The following is a 24373-nucleotide window of genomic DNA, read 5'->3' as shown; positions in this document are numbered from 1 at the left end:
TTCTGCCTGTAAATGAAAAGACTGGAAGCATCTTTTACAAGTGCTTTCAGGTCATGATGGTCTCCTTTAGCGGGGAAGAGAGTTGCAGTGGTTTGACAGATAGCAGGAGGATCACAGCAACACAGCTGGGTAGAATCTGGCAATGAAGAGGCAGAGACGTCCCTTAATTGCCAAGACCTTTACTGTAGAAACAGGTAGAAGACTCAGAGGAGGGCAGGAGTTGGAAAAAAGGGAAATTCATTCATTTGTTCATTCATCCCGCAAATATTTATGGAGCCCCACGACGGGCTAAAGGAGCCCTGGTAGCACAACAGTTAAGTGCTTGGCTGCTAAACTAAAGTTGGGGCTCGAACCCACCAAGCGGCTCCATGGAAGAAAGACCTGGCAATCTGCTCCCATAAAGATTATAGCCTGGGAAACCCTCTGGTGCAGCTCTGTCACATGGGGTCACTGTAAGTCAAAATCGACTGGACGGCCTCCAGCAACAACAATGGGCTAGGTACTGTATTAGGGGCTAGAAGGCACCAGCAAACACAACAAATCTCTGCCCTGTGGAAGTTACACTCCAGTGGCAAAAGAAGAGAATGGAAGAACTGCAGTTCTGGGTGAGGAGAACCTCAGCAGTGGACTGGCCCACTGGGGTCACCTTTAATGCCAGGCTCTGCACCAGGCTCTGCACCAGGCATTCATGAGCACAACCACCCTGTTGATAAGTATCATTAGCCCCATTTCAGAGATTTTTAAAAAAAGAGTCTTACAAAGGTTAAGTAAGCTGGGCTTTGAACCCAATTCTGTATGAAGCCAAAACCTCTGTTCTTTAATCCCTATCATGGGGTCCCCTGATAGTCTCAACATCCTGACGTAACTTCAAACCCAGTGCTGTGACCATCACACGTCCCCGAAACCTCCTTCTCCCACCGAACTTCTCCAGTAGTGTGCTGGGAAGTGTTTAACAGTTGGGTCTCTTGGGGTGGGGGCGGGGAGGGGGGAAGCCCCGATTTGTAACATCTGCCGATTTCCGTGGTGTAAATACTCACACCATGGCCAATTTCACGCTGATTTCACCAACTCGATGTCACCAAGTTGGAAAGAGAGAGGCAGTAGCACATAATTAAATAGTCTTGCTACCACATAGGTTCAATACAAAACCAAACCCACTGTCGTCAACTCGATTCCGACTCACAGAGACCCTCTAGGACAGAGTAGAACTGCCCCATCGGGTTTCCAAGGAGTCCCTGGTGGATTCAAACAGCTGACCTTTTGGTTAGCAGCCATAGCTCTTAACGACTACATCACCAGGGTTTCCATAGATTCAATAAGTATAAATAATCTCAAGGGCAAAGATTATAGTGAAATAATTAGAAAATGGTGAGTTCAGAGCATATAATACCTTTGTTTTAAATATAATTTATTTAATTGTAAATTTATATGCTTTAATTTTTAAGATTGGTTGTGTTTGAAAATGGAGCATCGAGCTCTCCTGAACTGCTGTGAACTGGCTCCAGCACACCACTCTTCTCTCTCGAAGGATTCTTTCTTCTAGTTGTGTTCTCCAATGCTCTTCCAGAAATCTTTTTAGGCTCCTTTTTTCTTGTGTCTGTCTGCTCCCTAACCAGTGGACTTCCAGCTTTGTTTTGTTTTTTTCAATCTTGACTCCTGTGATAACCTCAAAATGAGTCTGAATCTCATTTGAAAACATAGCCTGCATTGGGCAACAAAGGAATTTCAAAGGATTCTTGGATTTTAGGATTAAGTATTTTTCTGTATTTTCCCAAATGAGTGTGACTTCTCTCTTTTCACAATTTGGTAATACTTTTCTAAATCTCCTACCCAATTTGACATTTCAACCAACCAGTTGGAGTCTCTGGGTGGTGCAGCTAATGCGCTCAGCTGCTAACCAAAAGGTTGAAGGTTCGAATGCGTCCAGAGGTACCTTGGAAGAAAGGCTTGGTGATCTACTTCCAAAAATTCAGCCATCAAGAGCCCTAAGGAGCACAGCCTACTCTGACACACATCGCGTCGCCATGAGCCAGAATCGATGGCAACTGGAGAAATTTTAACAGGGTTGATAAAATCTTGAAACATGAAAGCTCTGACAGTGAGTATGTAAAGTTGATTCAGGTAGTCTAGTAAATTTTTGTTACTTGTTAGGCTTCCAGGATCACGTATTTGATTTGTGTGTTCTGTATGTGGCTTATATTCAGCCCGGAATTTCCAGATGTAGCATACAGTGAATAACCAGTACCTAGAATATCTGCAAATGACAAGAACGACAGTTTATTTTTAAAATTCCTTCGCCCTAGCTGTGCTTGCCTTTACTTTCAAGTTTTTGAAAGACGCAGTACTTTTGCTCTTTCCTACAGACTGTTTTTCATGAGAAAAGAGAAAGCTGACAGTTGGCAAAGCAAAAAGTTTCCTAACCACAGGGTGTCTGCAACTTGCATAATCAACCGAAGCCAAAATTTCCACTTTCTGCACAGCGAACGGAGAACTTCATTTTTGTTTAATCTGAGCTGGGAAACAACAACTAAAACCCCCGCCACCAGGGAGCTGAACTCTCAGCTTTTTTTATTTTTTATTGTGCTTTAAGTGAAAGTTTACAAATCAAGTCAGTCTCTCATACAAAAATTTGTATACACCTTTCTATACACTCCTAGTCGCTCTCCCCGTAATGAGACAACACATTCCTTCTCTCTACCCTGTGTTTCTGTGTCCATTCAGCCAGCATCTGTCCCCTTCAGCCTTCACAACTCCCCTCCAGACAAGAGCTGCCCAGATAGTCTCATGTGCCTATTTGATCCAAGAAGCCCACTCCTCACCAATCTCATTTTCCATCTTATAGTCCAGTCCAATCCCTGTCTGAAGAGTTGGCTTTGAGAATGGTTCCTGTCCTGGACTAACAGAAGGTCTGGGGACCATGACCTCTGAGGTCCCTCTGGTCTCAGTCAGACCATTAAGTCTGGGCTTTTTACTAGAATTTGGGCTTTGCTTCCCACTGCTCTCCTGTTCCTTCAGGGATTCTCTGTTGTGCTCCCTGTCATGACAGTCATCGGTTGTAGCTGAACACCATCTAGTTTTTCTGGTCTCAGGCTGATGTAGTCTTTGATTTATGTGGCCCATTCTGACTCTTGGGCTCATAATTTCCTTGTGTCTTTGGTGTTCTTCATTCTCCTTTGCTCCAGGTGGGTTGAGGCCAATTGTTGCATCTTAGATGGCCTCTTGCTAGCGTTTAAGACCCCAAATGCCGCACGCCAAAATGGGATGCAGAATGTTTTCTTAATGGTTTTTATTATGCCAGTTGACCTAGATGTCCCCTGGAACCATAGTCCCCAAACCCCGCCCCTGCTACTCTGTCCTTCAAAGCGTTCAGTTTATTCAGGAGACTTCTTTGCTTTTGGTTTAGTCCAGTTGTGCTGACCTCTCCTGTATTGTGTATTATCCATCCCTTCACCTAAATTAGTTCTTGTCTGCTATCTAATTAGTGAATCCCTCTCTCCTCCCTCCCTCCCTCCCCACCCTCGTAACCATCAAAGAATACTTTCTTCTCTGTTTAAACTATTTCTCGAGTTCCTAAAATAGTGGTCTCAGACAATATTTGTCCTTTTGCAACTAATTTCACTCAGCATAATGCCTTCCAGGTTCCTCCATGTTATGAAATGTTTCACAGATTCATCGTTGTTCTTTATCGATGCGTAGTATTCCATTGTGTGAACATACCACAATTTATTTATCCATTCATCCGTTGATGGGCACCTTGGTTGCTTCTATGTCTTTGCTATTGTAAACAGTGCTGCAGTGAACATGGGTGTGCATATATCTGTTCACATAAAGGCTCTTATTTCTCTAGGATATATTCCAAGGAGTGGGATTGCTAGATCGTACGGTAGTTCTATTTCTAGCTTTTTAAGGAAGCACCCAATCGATTTCCAAAGTGGTTTACCATTTTACATTCCCACTCTCAGCTTTTCTTGCTTGCACTTTGCGACTTTTCCTGTTTACAGTGTCTGGGTCCTCCCGGGTTTTTTTCCGCTCTTGACTCATTGATGCTGTGACCATGACGTCTAAAAATACAGCCTAACAACTGGTGTTAAGTAAAGAGGATGTTTCCTTCTTGAGAGGAGCAGCAGATATATCATCCAAGGTTTTCTGAAAATAAACATTTGACGGTCCCTCATCAGTGCCTAACATGAGTTTCTAATCAGAAGAGCTAAGTACAGTCAGAGAATTTATAGAGAGAACCCTGCATCTCACTGTCACTTCCTCTTCAGAATATGCAGCTTCTTCCATGAAGTTACGTCCCCTGTTTTCCCCCTTCATGGAGCTTGATCAGCCACCTGATAAGCTTGGCTCAGCCACTTCTTAGCTGTGGGACCTTGAGTAAGTTATTCCCAATTTCTTGGAGTCTTAGATTCCTCGGCGTAAAACGGAGGATAAAAATACCCACTTCACAAGGCTATTGTAAAAATTCAGTGGATAAGATGTATGTGAATGTTCATGTGACCCCCTGCCTGTCAGTTTGTTGTACTGTGGTGACTTGCATATTGCTGTGATGCTGGGAGCTATGCTACCAGTATTTCAAATACCAGCAGGGTTTCAGTAAAGCTTCTAGACTAAGACAGACTAGGAAGAAAAGCCTGGAGATCTACTTCCAAAAATTGGCCAATGAAAACGCTATGGATCACAATAGAATATTGTCTGATGTAGTGCTGGAAGATGAGCCCCCTGGGTCAGGAGGCACTCAGAATACACAGTGGCCACGACAGTGGATTCAAGCACACCAGTGATCACGAAGATGGTGCGGGACTGGACAACGTTTTCTGCTGTTGTACACGGAATCGTCATGAGTCGGAGTCAGCTCATCAGCAACTAAGAGCAATAACAAACGTGCCTGACGTAGACAAACCAGACCAAACCCACCGCCATCGAGTCGATTCCGACTCATCACGACCCTATAGGAGAGAATAGAGCTGCCCTCATAGGGCTTCCAAAGAACAGCTGATGGACTCGAACCACCAGCCTTTTGGTTAACAGCCAAACGCTTAACCACTGTGCCACGAGGGCTCCAACACAGACAAAGCAGTCAGTAAATACTCATTTCCATTTCGTGTTGGGGAGTGAATAGGTAGCCTGGCCCGGGACACAACCAGGTCATAATCAACTAAGGAGCAAGAATTGCGTTCTGTATTCCCCAGCTTTGTGCCTATTGGCAGCTAAAAATGGTTTCGAGTTAGTCTGTTGATGATCACTGAACAATCAGAATAGAATTCAGCCTCACCTACTGGGTCGTCGGCTCTCTCCAAAGTTAAAAGGTAGGTTGATTTTCAGTTTAGATATAGCAGCTTGGCCTCTTAATAATCCAGAAAAATTTCTTTTCCTTGGGAAAAATAACCATCTAACCAATTTAAAATAACTATATTAGCTTGTTTTATTAACAAAATAACTACCGTTATTTTTATGCAAATAACGCACGCCTTCTGTGTTTGTCTGCCGATCACCCCTCCCCACTCCCACTAGGTATTTTTGTAGGCGCCACTATGCCAGGTTTTTTTTTTTTTACATGTTGCTATGAAAACAAATTGGCATAGCATGCTTGCAGTGGTGCCTCGTGGGGGGAGGGCGAGACTGGCAAACTCACGTAAAAGATGCACGTTATTTGCATAAAAATACAGTAATTATATTGATATGAGATATAACAACATACATTAACACGTTAGCACTCAATGGTTTACAAAGCATTTCCAACTGATAATAGTACTCACTGCGCTGGGGTGAGGAGTAAAGCTGATAATGTTAGCATAGACCCTAACACCTAGGGTGTATTATTGGTGATGCTGGGGGCATCTGTTGCTCAGTGGTAGAATTCTCACTTTCCACGTAGGAGACCTAGGTTCGATTCCAGCGAATGCCCCTCATGCACAGCCACCACCCGTCTGTCAGTGGAGGCTTGCATGTTACCGTGATGCTGAACAGTTTTCAGAGGAGCTCCCAGACTTCAATAGACTAGGAAGAAAGGCCTGGCACTCTACTTCTGAAAATCAACCAGTTCATCCTACAAATCAGAACAGTCCGATCCACAATAGATCAAAGTATGAACAGCATTTCTGTCCAACGTGCATGAGTCAGGGGCTGACGCAACCACGCAGCTAAAAGCAACAACGTTACAGGTGGTATCATTATCATCTGAACTTTTAAAATAGATTTGAAGCTCAACCACATTAAAACAAGGGACAGCTAAAGCTAAATGAGATTGATTATTTCCATTCCCATTTCCCAGGGGTGGAAGCTGAGACTGAGAGAGATACCATGATTTTCAGACCATACTCTTAGTTGAGTGGCAGAGCCAGGACACAAACCCAAACTTCCTGACTCTCTCATTTATTCCAGGCTGGTATTTCCTGACAGCCTTCAGCTCCAGGCGTAATACGTTGTCTTGTTTCTTTCTTCGGAACTTGGCTTTTCTTTCCCCTAGTCTTAGGAGTACCAGGCTGTAATCTGATAAGAGATTCTCTTTTATGAGAATGCCCTCTGCATGTCTGCCTAAAGCTGGCTGGAATCGCTTGCCAGGTTGACGCTGCAGCTACTAGCCCCTGGCCGTCACTGGCCAGCCTTCCTTGTTTCCTTTCCCTGGTATCTCTGCCAGCAGAAAGTAGCCTGTGGTTGGATGCTAATGTCCAGGAAATAGGCTTAGCTCTCCAGTGTCTACTCGGTGCCACTTGTCCAAAGCAATGGTCCAGTGTAAGCTCTCTCCATTAATTTCCTCATTTCTTATGCTTCCTGGACAAGAAGTGAGTTTTGCACATGCTCAGAACTCAACCTCATTACCAGTTTATCTTCTTTAGAGTCTTTATTGTTATCTGAAAATATCTTATTTGTTTAATTGTTAACAGTTTCTCTTCTGATTCCTTACCTTTAGAAGCTGTGTTGTTGCTGGGTGCCATCAAGTCGATTCTGACTCGTAGCAACCCCGTGTGACAGAATAGAACTGCCCCACAGGGTTTTCTAGGCCGTAATCTTTATAGGAGCAGATCGCCAGGCTTTTACTCTCAAGGAGTTGCTGGGTATATTTGAACTGCCAACCTTTCCATTAGCAGCCGATTGCTTAACTGTTGTTCCACCAAGGCTTCTTTCCCTCTAGAAAGAGTGATTCTCAACAACCTGGGGCTATTCTCCTCTTCAGGGGACATTTGGCCATGCCTGGAGACATATTTGTTTGTCACAACCAGGGGGCGTGTGTTACTGGTATCTAGTGGGTAGAGAGGTCAAGGATACTGCTAAACATCCTACAATGCGTACGACAGACCCCACAGCAAAGAATTATTCAGTCTCAAGTGTCGATAGCGTCATTTTGCAAAACCCTGCTCTAGAACAATCTCCAGGAGATGGCAACCTTGTCAACCTCATATGATGATATATATTAGTATCTAGAACAGTGCTTACACTTCAGAAATTCTCAATAAATATTAGTTGAGTGAGCGAATGAACGCACGATCCGGAGCTTTTTTATATTGAATTAATTGCATTGTGTGCTAGGCTACATCTTTATAAGGCCAGAGTAATGTAGAGTGTTAAAGTGTCAAAAAGCAAAAATGTCACCTTGAAGACTAAGGTGCACCTGACCCAAGCATGGTGTTTTCAATCGCCTCATGTGCAAGCGAAAGCTGGACAATGAATAAGGAAGACCAAAGAAGAATTGATAACTTGGAATTGTGATAACTCAAAGTTGTGGTGTTGGCAAAGAATATTGAATATACCATGGACTGCCAAAAAAACGAACAAATCCGTCTTGGAAGAAATAAAACCGGAATGCTCCTTAGAAGTGAGAATGGCAAGACTGCATCTCACATACTTTGGACATGTTATCAGGAGGGACCAGTCCCTGGAGAAGGACATCATGCTTGGTAAAGTAGAGGGTAAGTGAAAAAGAGGAAGACCCTCAATGAGACGGATTGACATAGTGGCTGCAGAAATGGGCTTAAGCATAACAACAATTCTGAGGATAGCACAGGACTGGGCGGTATTTCAATCTGCAGTACGTAGGGTCACTATGAGTTGGAATGAATTTGACGGCACCTAGTAACAACAACAATATAGAGTCAGGCCCAGGAAGTCACATAACTGATAAATACTATCCTGCATGCAGAATGGTCACTAAGCATTGACAGAACCAGTGACCCAACAGCTGGGATGGATTCCATCCTGACCACTCAATGAAAATCAATAGCAAACACACAGGCATCGTTTTTAGCAGCTGCCTATATTCCTTCATTGAGAAGCCAGGAGATAGCCAAGGAATGGCAATTGCAAAAACTTTGCTACTGTTCTGGTCTTGCCTCCAGATAGTGGCCTGAACCAACAACTCTCATTTAACGAATCTAGATGAGACTTTTCCAGAACAATGTTCCTCTTTGCAACCAAGATGATATGTCAAATGCCTAAACTACATGTGACTTACTGTGTAAGATATATGAGATGGGAAATACCTTATAATAGAAGTAATGTAGTCTAGCAGCTGAGAACGTGGACTCTAGAGTCAAAATGGCTGGCTCCACGTCCTGCTCTGCCTCTTCTTAGCTACATGACCTTGTTCTGTGGGGCCAGTCATTCACCTTCTCCAAGCCCCATTTTTCTCATCCATAAAATGGAGCTAGTAATGGAATTGACCTCAGAGGGGTGTTCTGAAAATTAGTTTAAATGACCCATGTAAATGAAAGAATAATGCCCCATACCCAGTCAGCAGCCCTTACGTATTGTTAACATTTTTCCTAAGACAGATGACTTGGTTGAGCAGAGTCCTAGTTTTCCGTCTTTGGTAACTGAATTCTCGCTCTTCTTTATCACTTCCTCCGCCCATTTTCCTTTCATCCTTGGGTATTTATAGGCTACCTGCATTCCCTCCTCTCTTGCTCTCTTTTTCCTTCTATGCTGCCAGTGACCTGCAGGGGGTGCACAAGAGTCCTGCTTTGGCACAACTAGTGGAACCTGAGACTCTACTCCTCTTTATAGCCATACGACTTCAGGCAAGTTACTTCACTCATCCGCACTTCAGTTTGGTCCTCTTTAAAATCTCAATAATAACTCTAGGAGTTGTTATCACTGTGAACGAAGACACTGCACATGAGAAGTGCTTCACACTCACATGACATGTAGTAAGAACTTAATAGAAGCTAGGAGTATAGTTTATTGATACTTACAAAGGAAGCTCCCAATGACTGTGTGTTGGGAGGGTGGGCAACGTCTTGAAAGAACTTGGAGGAAAATCACAGCTGACTCCCTTTGGAGACATCTGTGTCAGTCTAAGCCTTTCTCTGAACAGGAGTGTCAATAGCTCATATTCAGTCAACACCCCGAGATGATATAAAGGGGCCCTGTTCAGCTGGAGTTGACATCATTTGGGTGAAACATAAAACTTCATCCACTCAATGAGTCCCAGAGTGAGAACGTCCTAGATACGTCCCTTCTACCACTCTCCAGTTCCTCCAGAATATCCCATCTGATGAGGAGTTTAATAGCACACCTTGTTCTCTAGGTGGAAAGCTTGTTTTTGTGTGTAAGTCAGCCAAGGCATAGCCTTGGGAGATGTTTGGGATATCTTCACTTGGGATTGTGCTCTGTAATTTTTTTTTTCTTAAAAGTTTTTTTAATTGTTATTTTATTGTGCTTTAGGTGAAAGCTTACAGCGCAAATTTGTCATTCAAAAATTTATACACGAATTATTTTATGACATTGGTTGTAATCCCCACAATGGGTCAGCTCTCTCCCCCTTTCCCTTTCCACCCTGGGTCCTCCATGTCCCTTCATCCAGTTTTCCTGTCCCTTTCTGCTTTCTTGTCTTTGTATTTGGGCAGATGTTGCCCACTTGGTCTTGTATACTTGATTGAACTAAGAAGCACATTCCTCACATATGTTATTGTTTATTTTATAGGCCTGTCTGATCTTTGGCTAAAAGGTGGGCTTCGGGAGTGGTTCAGTTCTGAGTTAGCAGGATGTCTGGGGGTCATAGTCTCAGGGGTTCCTCCAGTTTCTGTCAAACCAGCAAGTCTGATCTTTTTTTGTGAATTTGAGTTTTGTTCTACATTTTTCTCCCATCCTGTCTGGGACCTTCTATTGTGATCCATGTAGAGTGGTTGGTGGTGGTAGCAGGGAACCGTTTAGTTCTGGGCTCAGGCTGGTGGAGGCTGTGGATCACGTGGCCCTTTAGTCCTTTGTGCTAATGTTTTCCTTGTGTCTTTGGCTTTCTTCATTCTCCTTTGCTCCAAACGGGGTGGGACCAATAGACGTATCTTAGACGGTCGCTCACAATCTTTTAAGAGCCCAGAGGCTACTCACCAAAGTAGGATGTAAAACATTATCTTTATGAACTATTTTATGCCATTTAACCTAGATGTCTCCCAAGGCCATGGTCCCCAGCCCTCAGCCTCAGCAACTCAGTCCCTCAGGGTGTTTGGATGTGTTCAGGAAGCTTCTGTGACTTTGCCTTTGTCAAGTTGTGCTGACTTCCCCTATATTGTGTGTTGTCTTTCCATTCACCAAAGTTAACACTTGCCTAATACCTTTTTTTTTTCCTAATACCTAGTGAGTGATTTCCCCTCCCCATCCCTTCCCTCCCTCATCACCATCAGAGTTCTTTTTTTTTTTTTTTTTTTTTCTGTGTGTGAACCTTTTCTAGGAGCCGTAGTGGCATAGTGGTTAAGAACTTGGCTGTTAACCAAAAGGTGGGCAGTTCAAATCCCCCAGCCGTCCCTTGGAAACCCTATGGGGCAGTTATACTCTGTCTTATAGGGTCACTGTGAGTCAGAATTGACTGGATGGCAACAGGTTTGGTTTTGTTAAACCTTTTCTTGAGTTTTTATAATAGTGGTCTCATTCAATATTTGTCTTTTTGTGATTGACTTATCTTACTCAGCAAAATGCCCTCCAGATTCATCCATGTTGTAAGATGTTTCATGGATTCATCCTTATTATTTATCCCTGCATAGAATTCCATTGTGTGTATGTATCATAATTTGTTTATCCATTCGTCTGTTGATAGGCACTTATGTTATTTCCATCTTTTTGCTATTGTGAATAATGCCGCGATGAACATGGGCGTGCATATGTCTATTCATGTGATGGCTTTTATTTCTCTAGAATATATTCCTAGGAGTGGGATTGCTGGCTCATGTGCTCTGTAAATTTAAATCATTTGTGAATGTATTTCAGTGTCAACTGAGTCTAGATTCCACTTTTAGGACATTCCTTTACTCAGTAGGTATTTATTTACCAGGTTCTGAGGTGTTCTGAGCCTTGGAGGTACAATGGTGAACAACACAATCAAGGTCCCTTCTCCCGTGGAACTTACACTCCAATGGTAAAAAGTAGAGAAGGATAAACAAGCAAAGAAGAAACGTTAGCTGTAAAGACAATAAGAAGCATAGTATGGCAGAGAGCGCCCAGGCTCTACTTTAGGTTGAGGGCAGGGACAGCCTCCCTAAGTTGGTGACATTTGATTTAAGATCTGAGAAATAATTAAATCATATAGTGATTAGCCACTCTGGGAGTGGATTCAGTTCTGAGTTAGCAGGGCATCTGCGGACCATAGTCTCAGGGGTTCCTCCAGTCTCTGTCAAATCAGAAAGCCTGGTCTTCTTTTGTGAATTTGAATTTTGTTCTACATTTTTCTTCCACTCTCTCTGGGACCTTCTATTGTGATCCCTGTCAGAGCGGTCAGTGGCAGTAGCCAGGCACCATCTAGTTCAGACAGGGAACAACCTATGCAAAAGCCTGGTATGTGGGGGGAGGCCAGGGTGGCTGGAAGGTCAAGGGCAAGGCAGATAGGTTGGAGGTAAAATTAGAGAGGGTGGTGGGCCAGGTCCTGTAGGCCTTATATGGAAGGCAAGGACTAAAATTCTCCATGAAGTTGGTTGGGAAGCCATTGGATAATTTTAAGTAGGAACGTGAAGGGATTTGATCTGTATTTGGAAGCCATTGCTCACGTGGCCATGCAGAAAGGGACCATCATGGAGCTTGAGTAGAAAAACGCAACCTACTTAGATGGCCGGCTTTACACACATCCAGGAAGGGACAGTGGCAGATTAGACCCTGGATGGGTCACCACACAGAAAACTCCGAGAAGTCATTTTTATGTGGCAGGCCCTCCGATTCTAAGCTTTCGGGAAAGGTCAAAAGGGAACAAGAGAGGGAGAAGAAAAGAAACTTGCTGTTTCCTTACCCAGCTTTCAGATTTCCTTGTTCCAAAGAACCAGTAAAACAAAACCAAAGTAGGCTGGGGTTCTGGTCTTCTTTTGTAGCTATTATTTCCCGTTGTTGTGTAAACTGACCCTAGCCCTGAGGGGTTCCACGTTGCACTGCCTTGACCTGCCTTTCGGGTTCTTCCCAAGCCACTCTCATCTCTCCTTTCCTCCCAAGCCAGGAGGTGGGATTTGAGGGACAAGTTCATGCAGACTTGAACCCCACTCTCGGCTACTTGTCCATGGGTGGTGACTCCATGAAGCCAGAAGTCTGGACTGGGGCCCATTCTCACTTCCTGTCTGCCCTTCCTGGTTTGATCGCTGACCGGATAGACAGTCTTTCCACCCACACTCAGCACTTGCAGTCTGAGGACCCGCTGTTATCAGCTGGGGAGCAAACGCAGGGCAACCACAGACTGAGGTGGGAGTTTTCATCCAGTGCGCATGGCTGTTACCTGGAATTCCTGGGGCTGAATGAGGGAGGAGGTGGCGGGGAGGATATAGCAAGACTAGGTGGGTGTTGAGTGAAACTCTCCAAAGAGGTCATTTTTTAAATAAGTTTTACTCTCATGTAAGGCCTTGCTGTTCTTAGCTCCCACTGAGCAGGGGGATCAAATCTGAAACTATTTCCATGGTCTGTATCAGGTTCAAAAATGATTCTGTGTTTAATAGGTGTAATTACTCTGCTTCAAATAGAACTCTTGTTGAAATTGTTAAGATAAAGCACTTGGGAGAGTCATGTTTTAAAATTAATAAGAAATGTCCAGTTGGGTTTTCTTCTTTTATTTTTGTTATTATAGTATTTTTAAAAACTTCAAAAAGATCAACTTGAATAGGATGGTATTTATTAGCTGAGTAACCTTGGTGCATCATTTATGCTCTGGCCTGGGAGACAGGAGTCCCGGGTTTTAATCCCAGACTGGCATTCACTAGCTCTGTGGTCTGGGGTGTGTACTTTCTTGCTGGGCCTCAGTTTCTTCATATCTCAAATAAGCTGTAGGTATTAGATGCCTTCTATGAGCCTTTCTATTTATAAATTCGAGAATTCTAATGACTTGCAGTCAAATTCTTTTGCTCTGGAGCTGAAATGATTTGTTGTGCCTGCCTTATGATACCTTTTTTCCCCTTTCCTACCCACCTGTCTAATCCTTTGGAAATGGGCTCTAAGTAACTCTTACACAATTTGGCACTTTATAATGTATGTAATATCATGTATAACTAAGTGGTTCAGAGCTCGGGCTTTGGTTCTGGGCTAGTTCTGCCATTTACTAGTCCTGTTATTTGTAATCCCTCTAAGCTCATTTTCACCTGTAAAACTGGGGTGATAAGAGTAGTTACCTCCTGTGAGTATCACAGGACTGAGTATGTTAATAACAGAAAGTGCTTAGTGCAATGCCTGAAACACAGAAAGTGCCTATTAGCATTATTTGTGTTATTATGCACGTGTCCAGCCTGGTACCAGGCACACAGAAGGCATGCAGGAGCCATTGGTCCCTCTCTTTCTTCATGTAGCCTGTATCAGCTCTGGGGAATTTCTCTGCCATGTACATGTTAACTTTACCTGTCATTTATCATCTGTAAAATGGATTCTTCTCATTGCAAAGCTTGAGAGAACATACAGATTACAGAAAAGTTTAGCTATTTGCCAGTTTTCAAGCAAATAGGAGGTATAATCATTGTGGCCCTAAAATGTGGTTTATTTCACTCCCAGCGACGTCAGATTGAGAGCTGTCGAGACATTGCTTATGAGGCTCAGAGAGGCTAAGAAATTTCTCCAAGGTAACACAGCTAGTAAGAGATAAAATATGATTTTGAGCTCAAGTGTAACAGTCTTAGAACTCCTCTGCAAGTTACGTAATTTCTCAGGCCTCAGTTTCCTGGGTGGCGTAGTGGTTAAGTGCTATGGCTCTTAACTAAGAGGTCGGCAGTTCGAATCCGCCAGGCGCTCCTTGGAAACTCTAGGGGGCAGTTCTACTCTGTCCTATAGGGTCGCTATGAGTTGGAATCGACTCGACGGCAGTGGGTTTGGTTTGGTTTGGTGCGGTTTCCTGGTGCTTAAGATGAGAATGCCTTCTTCATAGGCTTGTGTTGAGATTGAAATCCCATGTTAGTAAGTGTCAAATGTCAATACTTGCCCTGGTGCACAGTAGGGCCTCCCTTGATATTGGTGGTGTCTCTTCCGTGATACCAAAAAAAAAAAAACAGTTGCCATTGAGTTGATTCCAACTCAGAGTGACCCCGTGTGTACTTCATAGTGTTTTCAAGAACTGATTTTTTTTTTTTGGAAGTAGATTGCCAGGCCTTTCTTTTGAGGTACCTTTGGGTAGACTCAAACCTGCATCCTTTTGGTTAGCAGCTGAATACCACCTGAGCTTAAATCAGGGTTTGCTCACTCACATGGCAGGACTCCCAGGAACCTGGCAGGTGATAAAAACGGATGAGTTGGAGATCACAAACTCCATCAAACATTTCATTACATGGCATCTCCCGATTTCTAATGTCAATTAAAATTTATTCATTAGCGTTGTTTTGGTGAACAAAATACTTCCACCACTTTTCACCGTCCAATGTAAATAAATGACAAGGGCAGGCCTTTCTAACTCATTGCTGTCAAGTTGATTCCGACTCATAGCGACTCTTTAGGACTGAGTAGAACTTCCCCATAGGGTTTCTGAAGCTGTCATGCTTATGGAAACAAGCTGCCACATCTTTCTCCCACAGAGCGGTTGGTGGGTTTGAACCTCTGACCTTTCTGTTAGCAGCCGAGCACTTAACCACTATGCCACCGGAGCTCCTTTTTCTATCTCTAGTGACAATCAGTTCTCTGCCCTCCCACAGAAGAAAGGGCTTGGTGAATACTGAACACGGTTTGTGTCTGTTTGCATAAAACTGTAGTGTTTTCTTCTACCAGTTTAGCTGCACTGGCCTTCTCCAGCTTGCCCTGTGGTCTCTTATCACATCATACAGTGAGGTGTTTGTTCAGTTCCCTCCCCAGTTGTCAGCCTCTCTCTCGGCTATGGTATTGCTGTCAATGGGAGCAAAAATGATTACGAGTAGACGGCTTTACCCTATTACTGACATCATCTGGGGAGTTTATCCTTTGGAAACCTTTTGCTTTATTTAGGTATAGAAACCTGTGGTATCTTATGAAGGTGCTTTCAGTTGCAAGAAGCAGAATCTAACTCAGGTTAGCTTAAAAAAAGAAAAGTGGATTTATGGAATAAATACGGGGTGTTTCATGGAACTCAAGGAAAATGATTCACCTAGACCAGTGGAAGGAACTGCAAAGCCGTTAGAAAAGGGTTGCCAGGGGTGGCAACTCCATCAGCCTTGCCTCTCAGGCCACATGGTTTCCCTTGCCTCCTTTTAGCTACTTGTCTGCTTTATTCTCTCTGCAGACGACTCTCCTTTTTCTCCTCACACACGGCAGACAATGCCTGCCTCACACCAGCCAAGTTCTCATTCTCTCAGACTGAATTCCTGATTATCTGGAGAGAGGCTCTGATTGGCCCAGCTTGCATCAGGTGTCTATGTCCTGTCCAATCAACTGAGTCCAGGACAGGACCAAGTTGTGCAAACGTGGCCACCACTGCCCATGTTTGTCATGAGTTGGGTAGACACACCAAAAAGTTTGCTGTAATTGTTGTTGTTAGTTGCCATCAAGCCGGCTCTTACTTATAGAGACCTTACGTGTAACGGAATGAAACATTGCCGGATTCTGTGACATCCTCACGAACAACTGTTGGTATGTTTGAGCCCGTTGTTGCAACTACTGTGTCAATCCATTTCATTCAGGGTTTCCCTTTTTTATGCTGAGATGAAGAGTTCAGCTGCTAACCAAAACATCCGCAGTTCAAATCCACCAGCCGCTCTTTGGAACCTCTATGGGGCAGTTCTACTTTATCCTGTAGGGTCACTATGAGTCCTAATTGACTCGACAGCAACAGGTTTCTATGCCCTGTGATAAAATTGTGTATTGACCAAAGGAGTATTGACTAGTCTGAGGGAGGTCTAAATCGAAATGGAAAGGTAAAAAAAGGATTATTTTTTTTTAATCAGGAAAGATTTTTATTTGGACTAGAGGAAAATATAGTAGCTTGAAATATTTTATGACTCATGACATATTCCATAATGGAATCATGTTTTGGGAGTTAATCTTTTAAGCACTCATTTATTATACATTTCCATAGGGTACACACTGAGGGTTTGCTTGTCTGGGTTGTTTTGCAGAGGAAAGTAAAATTATTTGAACTGACACATTTATTTATTTTCATCTTATTTATGTATTTCCTCCCATAGTGTAGCAGAGTTAAAAAAAAAAAAAAATGTGGAGGGATGTTTTTGTTTGTTTTTTAGTTAGACCTGAATTCATATCTTGACTTGCCTTTTTTCCTTGCCCAGATAACTTTGAATACGTTACCTTAAATTCTGTGTACCTCAGTTTTCTAACCTGTAAAATGGGGATGTTGCTATACCATAGATTTTTGTGGAGCTTTAATGAGAATATACATCAAATGGCCAGCTAGGGGCTGGGGACTAGCAAAGATTACTTTCTTTTCCCTTTGCCACCAAAGGTGTGTATTTGACCTTGGCTTTGCAGAGTTAAAACATTATCTGTGGCCATGGGACAGAGTACATCTTACTTACTTACCCCTTTGCCCTCCTGCAGTGAGTGAGTCCTGTGATCCACACCTCTGTGATGCCATGACCTAACCAACTGAGCTAGTTTTCAGACTCTTAGGGCAGAGTTCAGGCAAAAACGTGCATGCTAAAGCTATTATTTTTCACATTGAAACCAGGCAACATACTTACCCTACACTGAGTCTCAATTTCCTCATCTGTTAATTGGGGACAATAACGCCAACCCCATAAGGTGACTGCAGCTCAGAGATAATAGGTATAAAACACCTGGTGGTGCAGTGGTTAAGAGCTTGGCTGCTAACTAGAAGGTTGGCAGTTCAAATCCACCAACCACTCCTTGGAAAACCTATGGGACAGTCCTACTATGTCCTATAGGGTCGCTAGGAGTCAGAACCAACTCGACGGCACCTAACAACAACAACAGCAACAGCACAGTGTTGAGTATATAGTTGATGCTCAGTATAGAGGCTTTTTTAAAAAAATTGACTTCATATGTGTTTGACTTCCTGGTTCTTATAATTTTGTACAACAGCTGAGAGTGGAAATGCAGCCCGTGCTTTTCAGAAGTGACCCGGCAATATCACGTCTGTGTGCAGAGCTAGATGTGCAAAGAAATTCCTTGTGACATTGTTTGTAATACAAAAGATGAGGAATAGCTTAAGTGTTCTTCAGCAGGCGATTCATTAAATTATTATACATCCGCACGACGGTTTGGGACTATACAACCTTTAAAAAGAATGAGGTCGGCCTGTATGTGCTGACGCTGGAGTTAAAAAAGCAGGGGGTGCGACAGTGAGTATAGCATACTCCCACTTGCATTAGAAAAAAATTATTATATCCACACACGCACACACGTTTTCATGTTTACACACATTTTCATGTTTACACATATGTATACAACTTCTTTTGTGGCTGCAACAATGGGCTCAAGCATAGCAACGATTTTAAGGATGGCGCAGGACTGGGCAGTGTTTCGTTCTGTTGTGCGTAGGGTCGCTATGAGTCGGAACCCACTCGACAGCACCTGACAACAACATACAACTTTTGGATGGTTACACATACAAAAAAAAAATCTTAAGAATAATTGCCTCATTTGCAGAACAGTATGTCCAATAAAAGAGCTCTGGTGGCACAGCGGTTAAGCACTTGGCTGCTAAGCTAAAGGTTAGCAGTTCGAGCCCACCAGCCACTCCACGGGAGAAAGATAGGGCAGTCACCTTCAGTAAAGATTACAGCGTTGGAAACCTTGTGGGGTAGTGATACTCTGCTCTATAAGTCGCTATATTATTATGTCGAGTATGATCATACTAAAACATAATATGAAAATATGTTTACTAATATGCACATGAATATATCTGAAAAGCCATGTAAAAAACTGCGCGGATTCACCTCAAGCTGATAGGGTCGTGATTTCTGTGAGTAAACTGGTTTGGGGTCTAAGGTACTCAAGGTAGATCTTTGTATCCTATGTATTGTTCAAATATTTTACGAAGAATATTTACCAGTATTGCAATTTTAAGTGAGAAAAAAGTAAAATACAGTTGGAAATTTATACATTAAACTATTAACTGCTCTTAACTCTGGTGGCGATGTACTAAAGGGGGCAGGGTTCCAAAATGGAAGCTTTTCATCCTAACTTTGGTATCATATGACTTTTTTCTTACAAGTATTCATGTATTGCATTTACTGAAGCAATCCGATAAATAAGACATTTCCTTTTGAAAAATAAAATATCTATTCAAGAGAAAAAAGGCTCGTTTCCTCTGGGAAGGAGACGTACTTTTCCTAGGGTAATCTTGTGTATCGTTTAAACTTGGTACAGGGGATAGGCAATAATTTTTCAATATATTGAGTAGTATTTGCTTTGCTTTGCTTCCTTTAAATCCAAGAGTTAATGCTATGTAATAAATCTGTTCATGATTCACTCCTGTAAAGATATTTTTAGGCTGAGTACATCACATGTAAAATAAGTAATAAAGCAGGTTCAAGGATTTGCTTGCCCCTCCCTGTCCTGACTCCGTTCTCGCTGTCTTGTCCCCGCAGATGACAGAAGGCAGGCACTGCCAGGTGCACCTCCTGGATGACAGGAGACTGGAGCTGCTGGTGCAGGTAGGTGTTGCCCTGGTTCTTCCTGTGAGCCTCACAGCCCGTGGTCAGGCTGCTCGCTTATCTGTGCCTCTAAGCCAATGGCTCGGGATGGACTGAGGGGGAAAAGGAAGCTTCGAAGTCTTAGAAGACTTGGTCTGTGTGTAAGAGTAATTGTAGGCCAGTGACATGGACTCAGAGCCCTGGTGGCGCAGTGGTTAAGAGCTCAGCCTGCTAGCCAAAATGTCACAGTTCGAATCCACCAGCTCATCTTGGAAACCCTATGGGGCAGTTCTACTCTGTTCTATAGGGTCACTATGAGTCAGAATCAACTCGACAGCAACAGGATTTTTTTGTGTTTTTACATGGATTCAGAAACCCTTGGGTTCCAATCTCAGCTTTGACGCTCAGGAGCTGTGTGATCCCAGACAAATGACTTTACTTCTCGAACCTCTCATTGTAAATTGGAGACCATAATACTTCCTTGAAAGGCTTAACATGAAGTGAGAATGTATTGTACCGCTCTATGGCTACGTGGCATTGCCTGGGTTACCCAGTCTCATCAACTGTGAGCTGGAATTAAGACTCCCTAAGTGGTTAAGGGAAACACTGGTAGCATAGTGGCTAAGAGCTATGGTTGCTAACCAAAAGGTCAGCATTTCAAATCCACCAGGTGGTCCTTGGAAACTCTATGGAGCAGTTCTCCTGTGCCCTGTAGGGTCGCTATGAGTCAGTATCGACTCAACGGCAATGGGTTTGGTTTTTTGGTTCTTAATTGGCTAAGAGCTCAGGTGTAATCAAAAGGTTGGCAGTTCAAATCCACCAGCTGCTCTTTAGAAATCCTGTGGGGCATTCTACTCTGTCCTATAGGGTTGTTATGAGTTGGAATTGGCTCCACGGCAACGAGTTTGGTTTGTTTGTTTGGTTTTTGTTTAACCTTCTTCACAAGGAGCCCTGGTGGCACAGTGGCTAAGCACTTGGCTGCTAACCGAAAGGTCAGCAGTTCGAACCACCAGCCACTCCTTGGGAGAGAGATGTGACAGTCTGCTTCCGTAAAGATTACAATCTTGGAAACCCTATTGGGCAGTTCTACTCTCCCCTATGGGGTCACTATGAGTCAGAATGGACTTAACAGCAATGGGTTTATGGGCTTAGCATTCCTCACAAAGGAGTCTCTGGGGGTACAAATGGTTAAACACTCAACTATTAGCCAAAAGGTCAGTGGTTCAAGCCCACCCAGAGGCCCCTTGGTAGACAAGGTCTGGAGATCTGCTTCCAAAAGGTCACAGCCTGGAAAACCCTATCAAGCAGTTCTACTCAGCACATATGGGGTTGCCCTGAGTCAGAATTGACTTGATGGCAACTAACAACAATGACCTTTCCTCACAGAATTATGGTGAATATCAAGCTAGATTATATATGTGAATTAAACTTTTATGTAAATTTGTAAAAAAAAAAAAAATAGCTTGTATTGTATGGGATGATATGAGTGATGTTTTAATTATTGATGACTCTTTTTTCACCCAACTCTCAGGACCCAAGAGTCTTAAAAGTTGTGGAAATCTCTGCTGACAGACCACACCTACTGCTAGCTAGAATTCTCTGCTTTGACCAAACCTAAATTCTTTTCCGTTTTGAGACTTGTCCCAGACTTCTATGCCAAGGCTTCAATTCAGAATGAAAATAGGACTGTCAACAATAGCTTTTCAGTAGAGTAGACGTCTTGAGTCTGCCAGTTTCTTTTTTTTTTCTTTATTTTAAAATCATGTCTATACTTTCTGTCTACCTTCTCAACACCAAACATCCAATGCTCAAAACATCATGTTATTGTTGTCATTAGCTGCCATTCAGTTGACTCTGACTCATGGCCATCTTATGTACAATAGACCAAAATGTTGCCCAGTCCTGTATCATCTTCATCACCAGCATGTTCAAGTCCATCGTTGCGGCTATTGTGCTAATCCATCTCACCCAGGGCCTCCCACACCCTCCTTGGCCCTCTACATTTCACCAAACGTGATGCCCTCTTCTAGTGATTGATCCCTCCGGATGACCTCTCCAAAGCAATCGAGTTGGACAATGTTCTATTGTGATCTAGAAGGTGTTCACTACCATTCCTCTGTCAGTTTGTCACACTATGGTGGCTTGCATGTTGCTATGATGCTGGAAGCTAGCACACCAGTATTTCAAATCCAGGGTCACCCAGGGTGGACATGTTTTAGAGGAGCTTCCAGTTTAGGACAGACTAGGAAGAAAGGCCTGGTGATCTATTTCCAAAAATTAGGCAAAATATCATAAGGAGCTGTTTGGCTCAGAGGTCAAAAAGAGACCATCTGGACTGCTCCCTGCATTCCCCTTTCCCCTCCCCAGTCCCTGTATGGCCAGGATTAGAATTCACGTCTGGTGGACTTCAGACCCAGGCTTCTTCCCACCAGGTTCAGTGCTTCCCAAAAGCTCATAGCTTACAGCCTTCTTCTAATCAGGTACTCAGTACATACTGTTGATGACAATTGGCAGAATGGGCATAATTACTCCACCGCTAGAGAGAAATGAAAAGCTTAGGCTTAGGAATCAGACAGACTTGGGTTCAAATCCCTGCCCTTACCAACAATGTAACATCAACCAAAGTACTTTGATGGGCCCCACGTGGCTCATCGGTAAAATGGAAACACAGATTCCTATCTCACAGGCATATTGTGAGAATTAATTGAGATAATTATACGAGGAGTTTAGCACAATCAGTCCTAACTATTACTGTTCTTTCTATCTGTGGCTCTTAGTCCTTGAGCCATTCAGCAGGCCCCCATCAAGCCATGTTATTTTTACAATCTCTTCATAGCATCACAGATAACCAGGTAGTGAGGTGTTGAATAATCTTTGTCTTGGTCACTAGCACCATAAACCAAACCAAACCAGCGGCCATCGAGTCGATTCTGACTCATGGCGACCTCAGGTGTTGCAGAGTAGAACTGCACTCTGTAAGATTTTCAAGGCTGTGAACTTTCAGAAGCAGATTGCCAGGACCTTCTTCTGAGGCATCTGTGGGTGGATTCGAACTGCCAAACATTCAGTTAGTAATCCAGGACCTAATCGCTTTTACCACCCAGGGACTTCTCACCAGCATCATAGTACACATTTTAAAAAAAATTTTTTTTTTTTTCCAAAACACCGGCACATTAGTAAGCACACTGTTACCATAAGGGAAAAAAGTAAGGTGCTCAACTGAATTGCAAATGCATGACAATGAGAATTTCATTAATGCTCCTATTCCCATCTCGCCTCCTTTCCTACTTCGCTAAGGGAATGGCCTACGGGAAATCAACCCAAGCAGGAAAAGGGGGTGGGTATTTAAAAACAAACCAACAGAAGCTGCTTTAAGCTATTTGGGGCACAGGAAGGTGGTAGCGATAAGAGAGAAAGGAAACCAAATTGTTTCTAATAAGATTTTTTATCTTGACAGCCCAAACTTTTGTCAAGAGAGTTGCTGGACCTAGTGGCTTCACATTTCAACCTGAAAGAAAAAGAGTACTTTGGAATAACGTTTATAGATGATACGTAAGTATTTTAATAGTTTTTATTTCTTTACTTATTGCCTGGACAAAAGAGCTCTGGTGATGAAGGGGTTAAACTGCTGGCCTGCTAACCGAAAGATCAAGGGTTCGAAACCACTAGCCACTCCGAGGGAGAAAGATGTGGCAGTCTGCTTCCATAGAGATTTACAGCCTTGGAAAACCTATGGGGTTGCGATGAGTCAGAATCAACGGCTGTGGGTTTGATTTGTTTTTTGTTTTTCTTAATTGCCTGGACAGTTTACTTCATGATGAGCAAAAAGGGAGGGAAATGCTGCAAGAATATGCCTGCTTAGTTAAAGGTATTTGAATGCAGGATTTTTCTCCGAGGACCATTGCAGAGGAGGAAGCAAAGGAGTATAGAACCTTTGTTAAGAACTCCAAAACATTGTCTTAAGTGTCTTAGAAGTTTTTTGTAATGAGGCTGCTATCCTTGAGGGTAGTCTGTCTTCACTTTTCCCTGAAGGTGGTGATGTTTTACTTACTCAGCACCAGAAATTCTAAGCTGTCATTCACTCCTATCTTGAAACTGAATTGGTGTCATGGTGTTGGCTGCAAGAAAGTTTAAAGTCCCATTTGTGGCCCATTTAAAAAATATGTGTATCATTCAACACAGATTGAATTTTTTTAGTTTCCACCTAGATTAACTGTATGCTGCTTCCTCACTAGCTTTTTCTTTTTTTATCTTCCGTTTTTCACCTGTTGCATATTGTATGTATTTGTCAATAATTTCCATCCTCCGTAAATGAGGCTGCGCACGTAACAATAAATTCATGAGAGTTTAAGGCTCTGTGTCAGCAAATGAGTCTGGACTTATTAGCTCTCTTCTGTGTGGGTGTTAGTGTGTATATGTGTGTTTTATGTTGACCCAATGTCCCTACTTTATGCCCAGCCTGATACATTATCAGCGGAATTGTTCTCCTTTCTGGGGATATTTTCTGTGTTAGTGTGTATATGTGTGTTTTAGGTTGACCCAATGTCCCTACTTTATGCCCAGCCTGATACATTATCAGCGGAATTGTTCCCCTTTCTGGGGATATTTTCTAAAGAGCCCCTTAAATGATAAAATTCAAAAAATGTGTTTCAGATACAAAATACCTTGGCCAACCACCCAGCATTCTTTCCATAACTCTCCCAATTTAATTTTTTTTTTATCAGTCCTTCAGTTTAATCAAATCAAAAATAATCTCATGAAGGGGTTAATGTGCCTTTTATACCTTGTGACCTCTGATTGTTTCCATCCTGGGCTACCAGCCTAGATCCTACTGGAAATACCACCACGCTCAGGATTTGGGTTGATCAAAACCCAGGCAGCTGAGAAGACAGCAAGTTGTCAGTACGAATAGAAAAATCGAAAACTTTAATTCTGGAATCAGGGTGTTTCCCCAATACGGTTCAACAAAGCAGAAAAAGTACCTTCAATTCAACATCACCCTCCTCCCTCTTAATCACAAAGTTATCTGTTCACTCAACAACGACTTGAGAGACACTGCATGATCCGTCCTCTGCTGGATCAAATAGGAAATGCAGATGTCCTTTGACAACAACAAAAAATTAACCGTTGCCATCGATTTGACTCCAACTCATGGTGACCCCGTGTGTCACAGAGCAGAACTATGTTCCCCAGGGTTTGCTTGGCTGTAATCTTTACTGAAGCCAATTGCCAGACCTTTCTTCCACAGCACCACTGGGTGGATTGAAACAGCCAACTTTTGGGTTAGTAGTTGAGCACAAACCATTTGCACCACCCAGGGACTCTTTTGACAACACACCCTCACTGAAAGACAAGACTAATTCATGTGAATCAATGATTAAACACACGCATATAGAAGTTAAATCTGAATATGAATG

The 24373-nt window shown here is 42.9% G+C and overlaps 1 protein-coding gene across 13 annotated transcripts in view; it reads left to right on the top strand.

The window, feature by feature from the left end:
• Nucleotides 1-24373, top strand: part of FRMD4B (FERM domain containing 4B) — a 386278-nt gene that overhangs the window by 209356 nt on the left and 152549 nt on the right. For 12 of the 13 annotated variants that reach the window (XM_049863176.1, XM_049863181.1, XM_049863177.1 and 9 more), the window contains 2 exons: nucleotides 18912-18977; nucleotides 22414-22508. In XM_049863176.1, coding sequence (XP_049719133.1) covers nucleotides 18912-18977; nucleotides 22414-22508 — 161 coding nt within the window. Of the gene's footprint in view, nucleotides 1-11124; nucleotides 12649-18911; nucleotides 18978-22413; nucleotides 22509-24373 lie in introns of those variants that run through there. The other variant, XM_049863186.1, reaches the window with a different exon arrangement.

This window comes from Elephas maximus, chromosome 20, assembly GCF_024166365.1.
Source record: "Elephas maximus indicus isolate mEleMax1 chromosome 20, mEleMax1 primary haplotype, whole genome shotgun sequence".
NCBI classification, from domain to species: domain Eukaryota; kingdom Metazoa; phylum Chordata; class Mammalia; order Proboscidea; family Elephantidae; genus Elephas; species Elephas maximus.
This window is presented reverse-complemented; position numbering and strand designations above follow the sequence as displayed.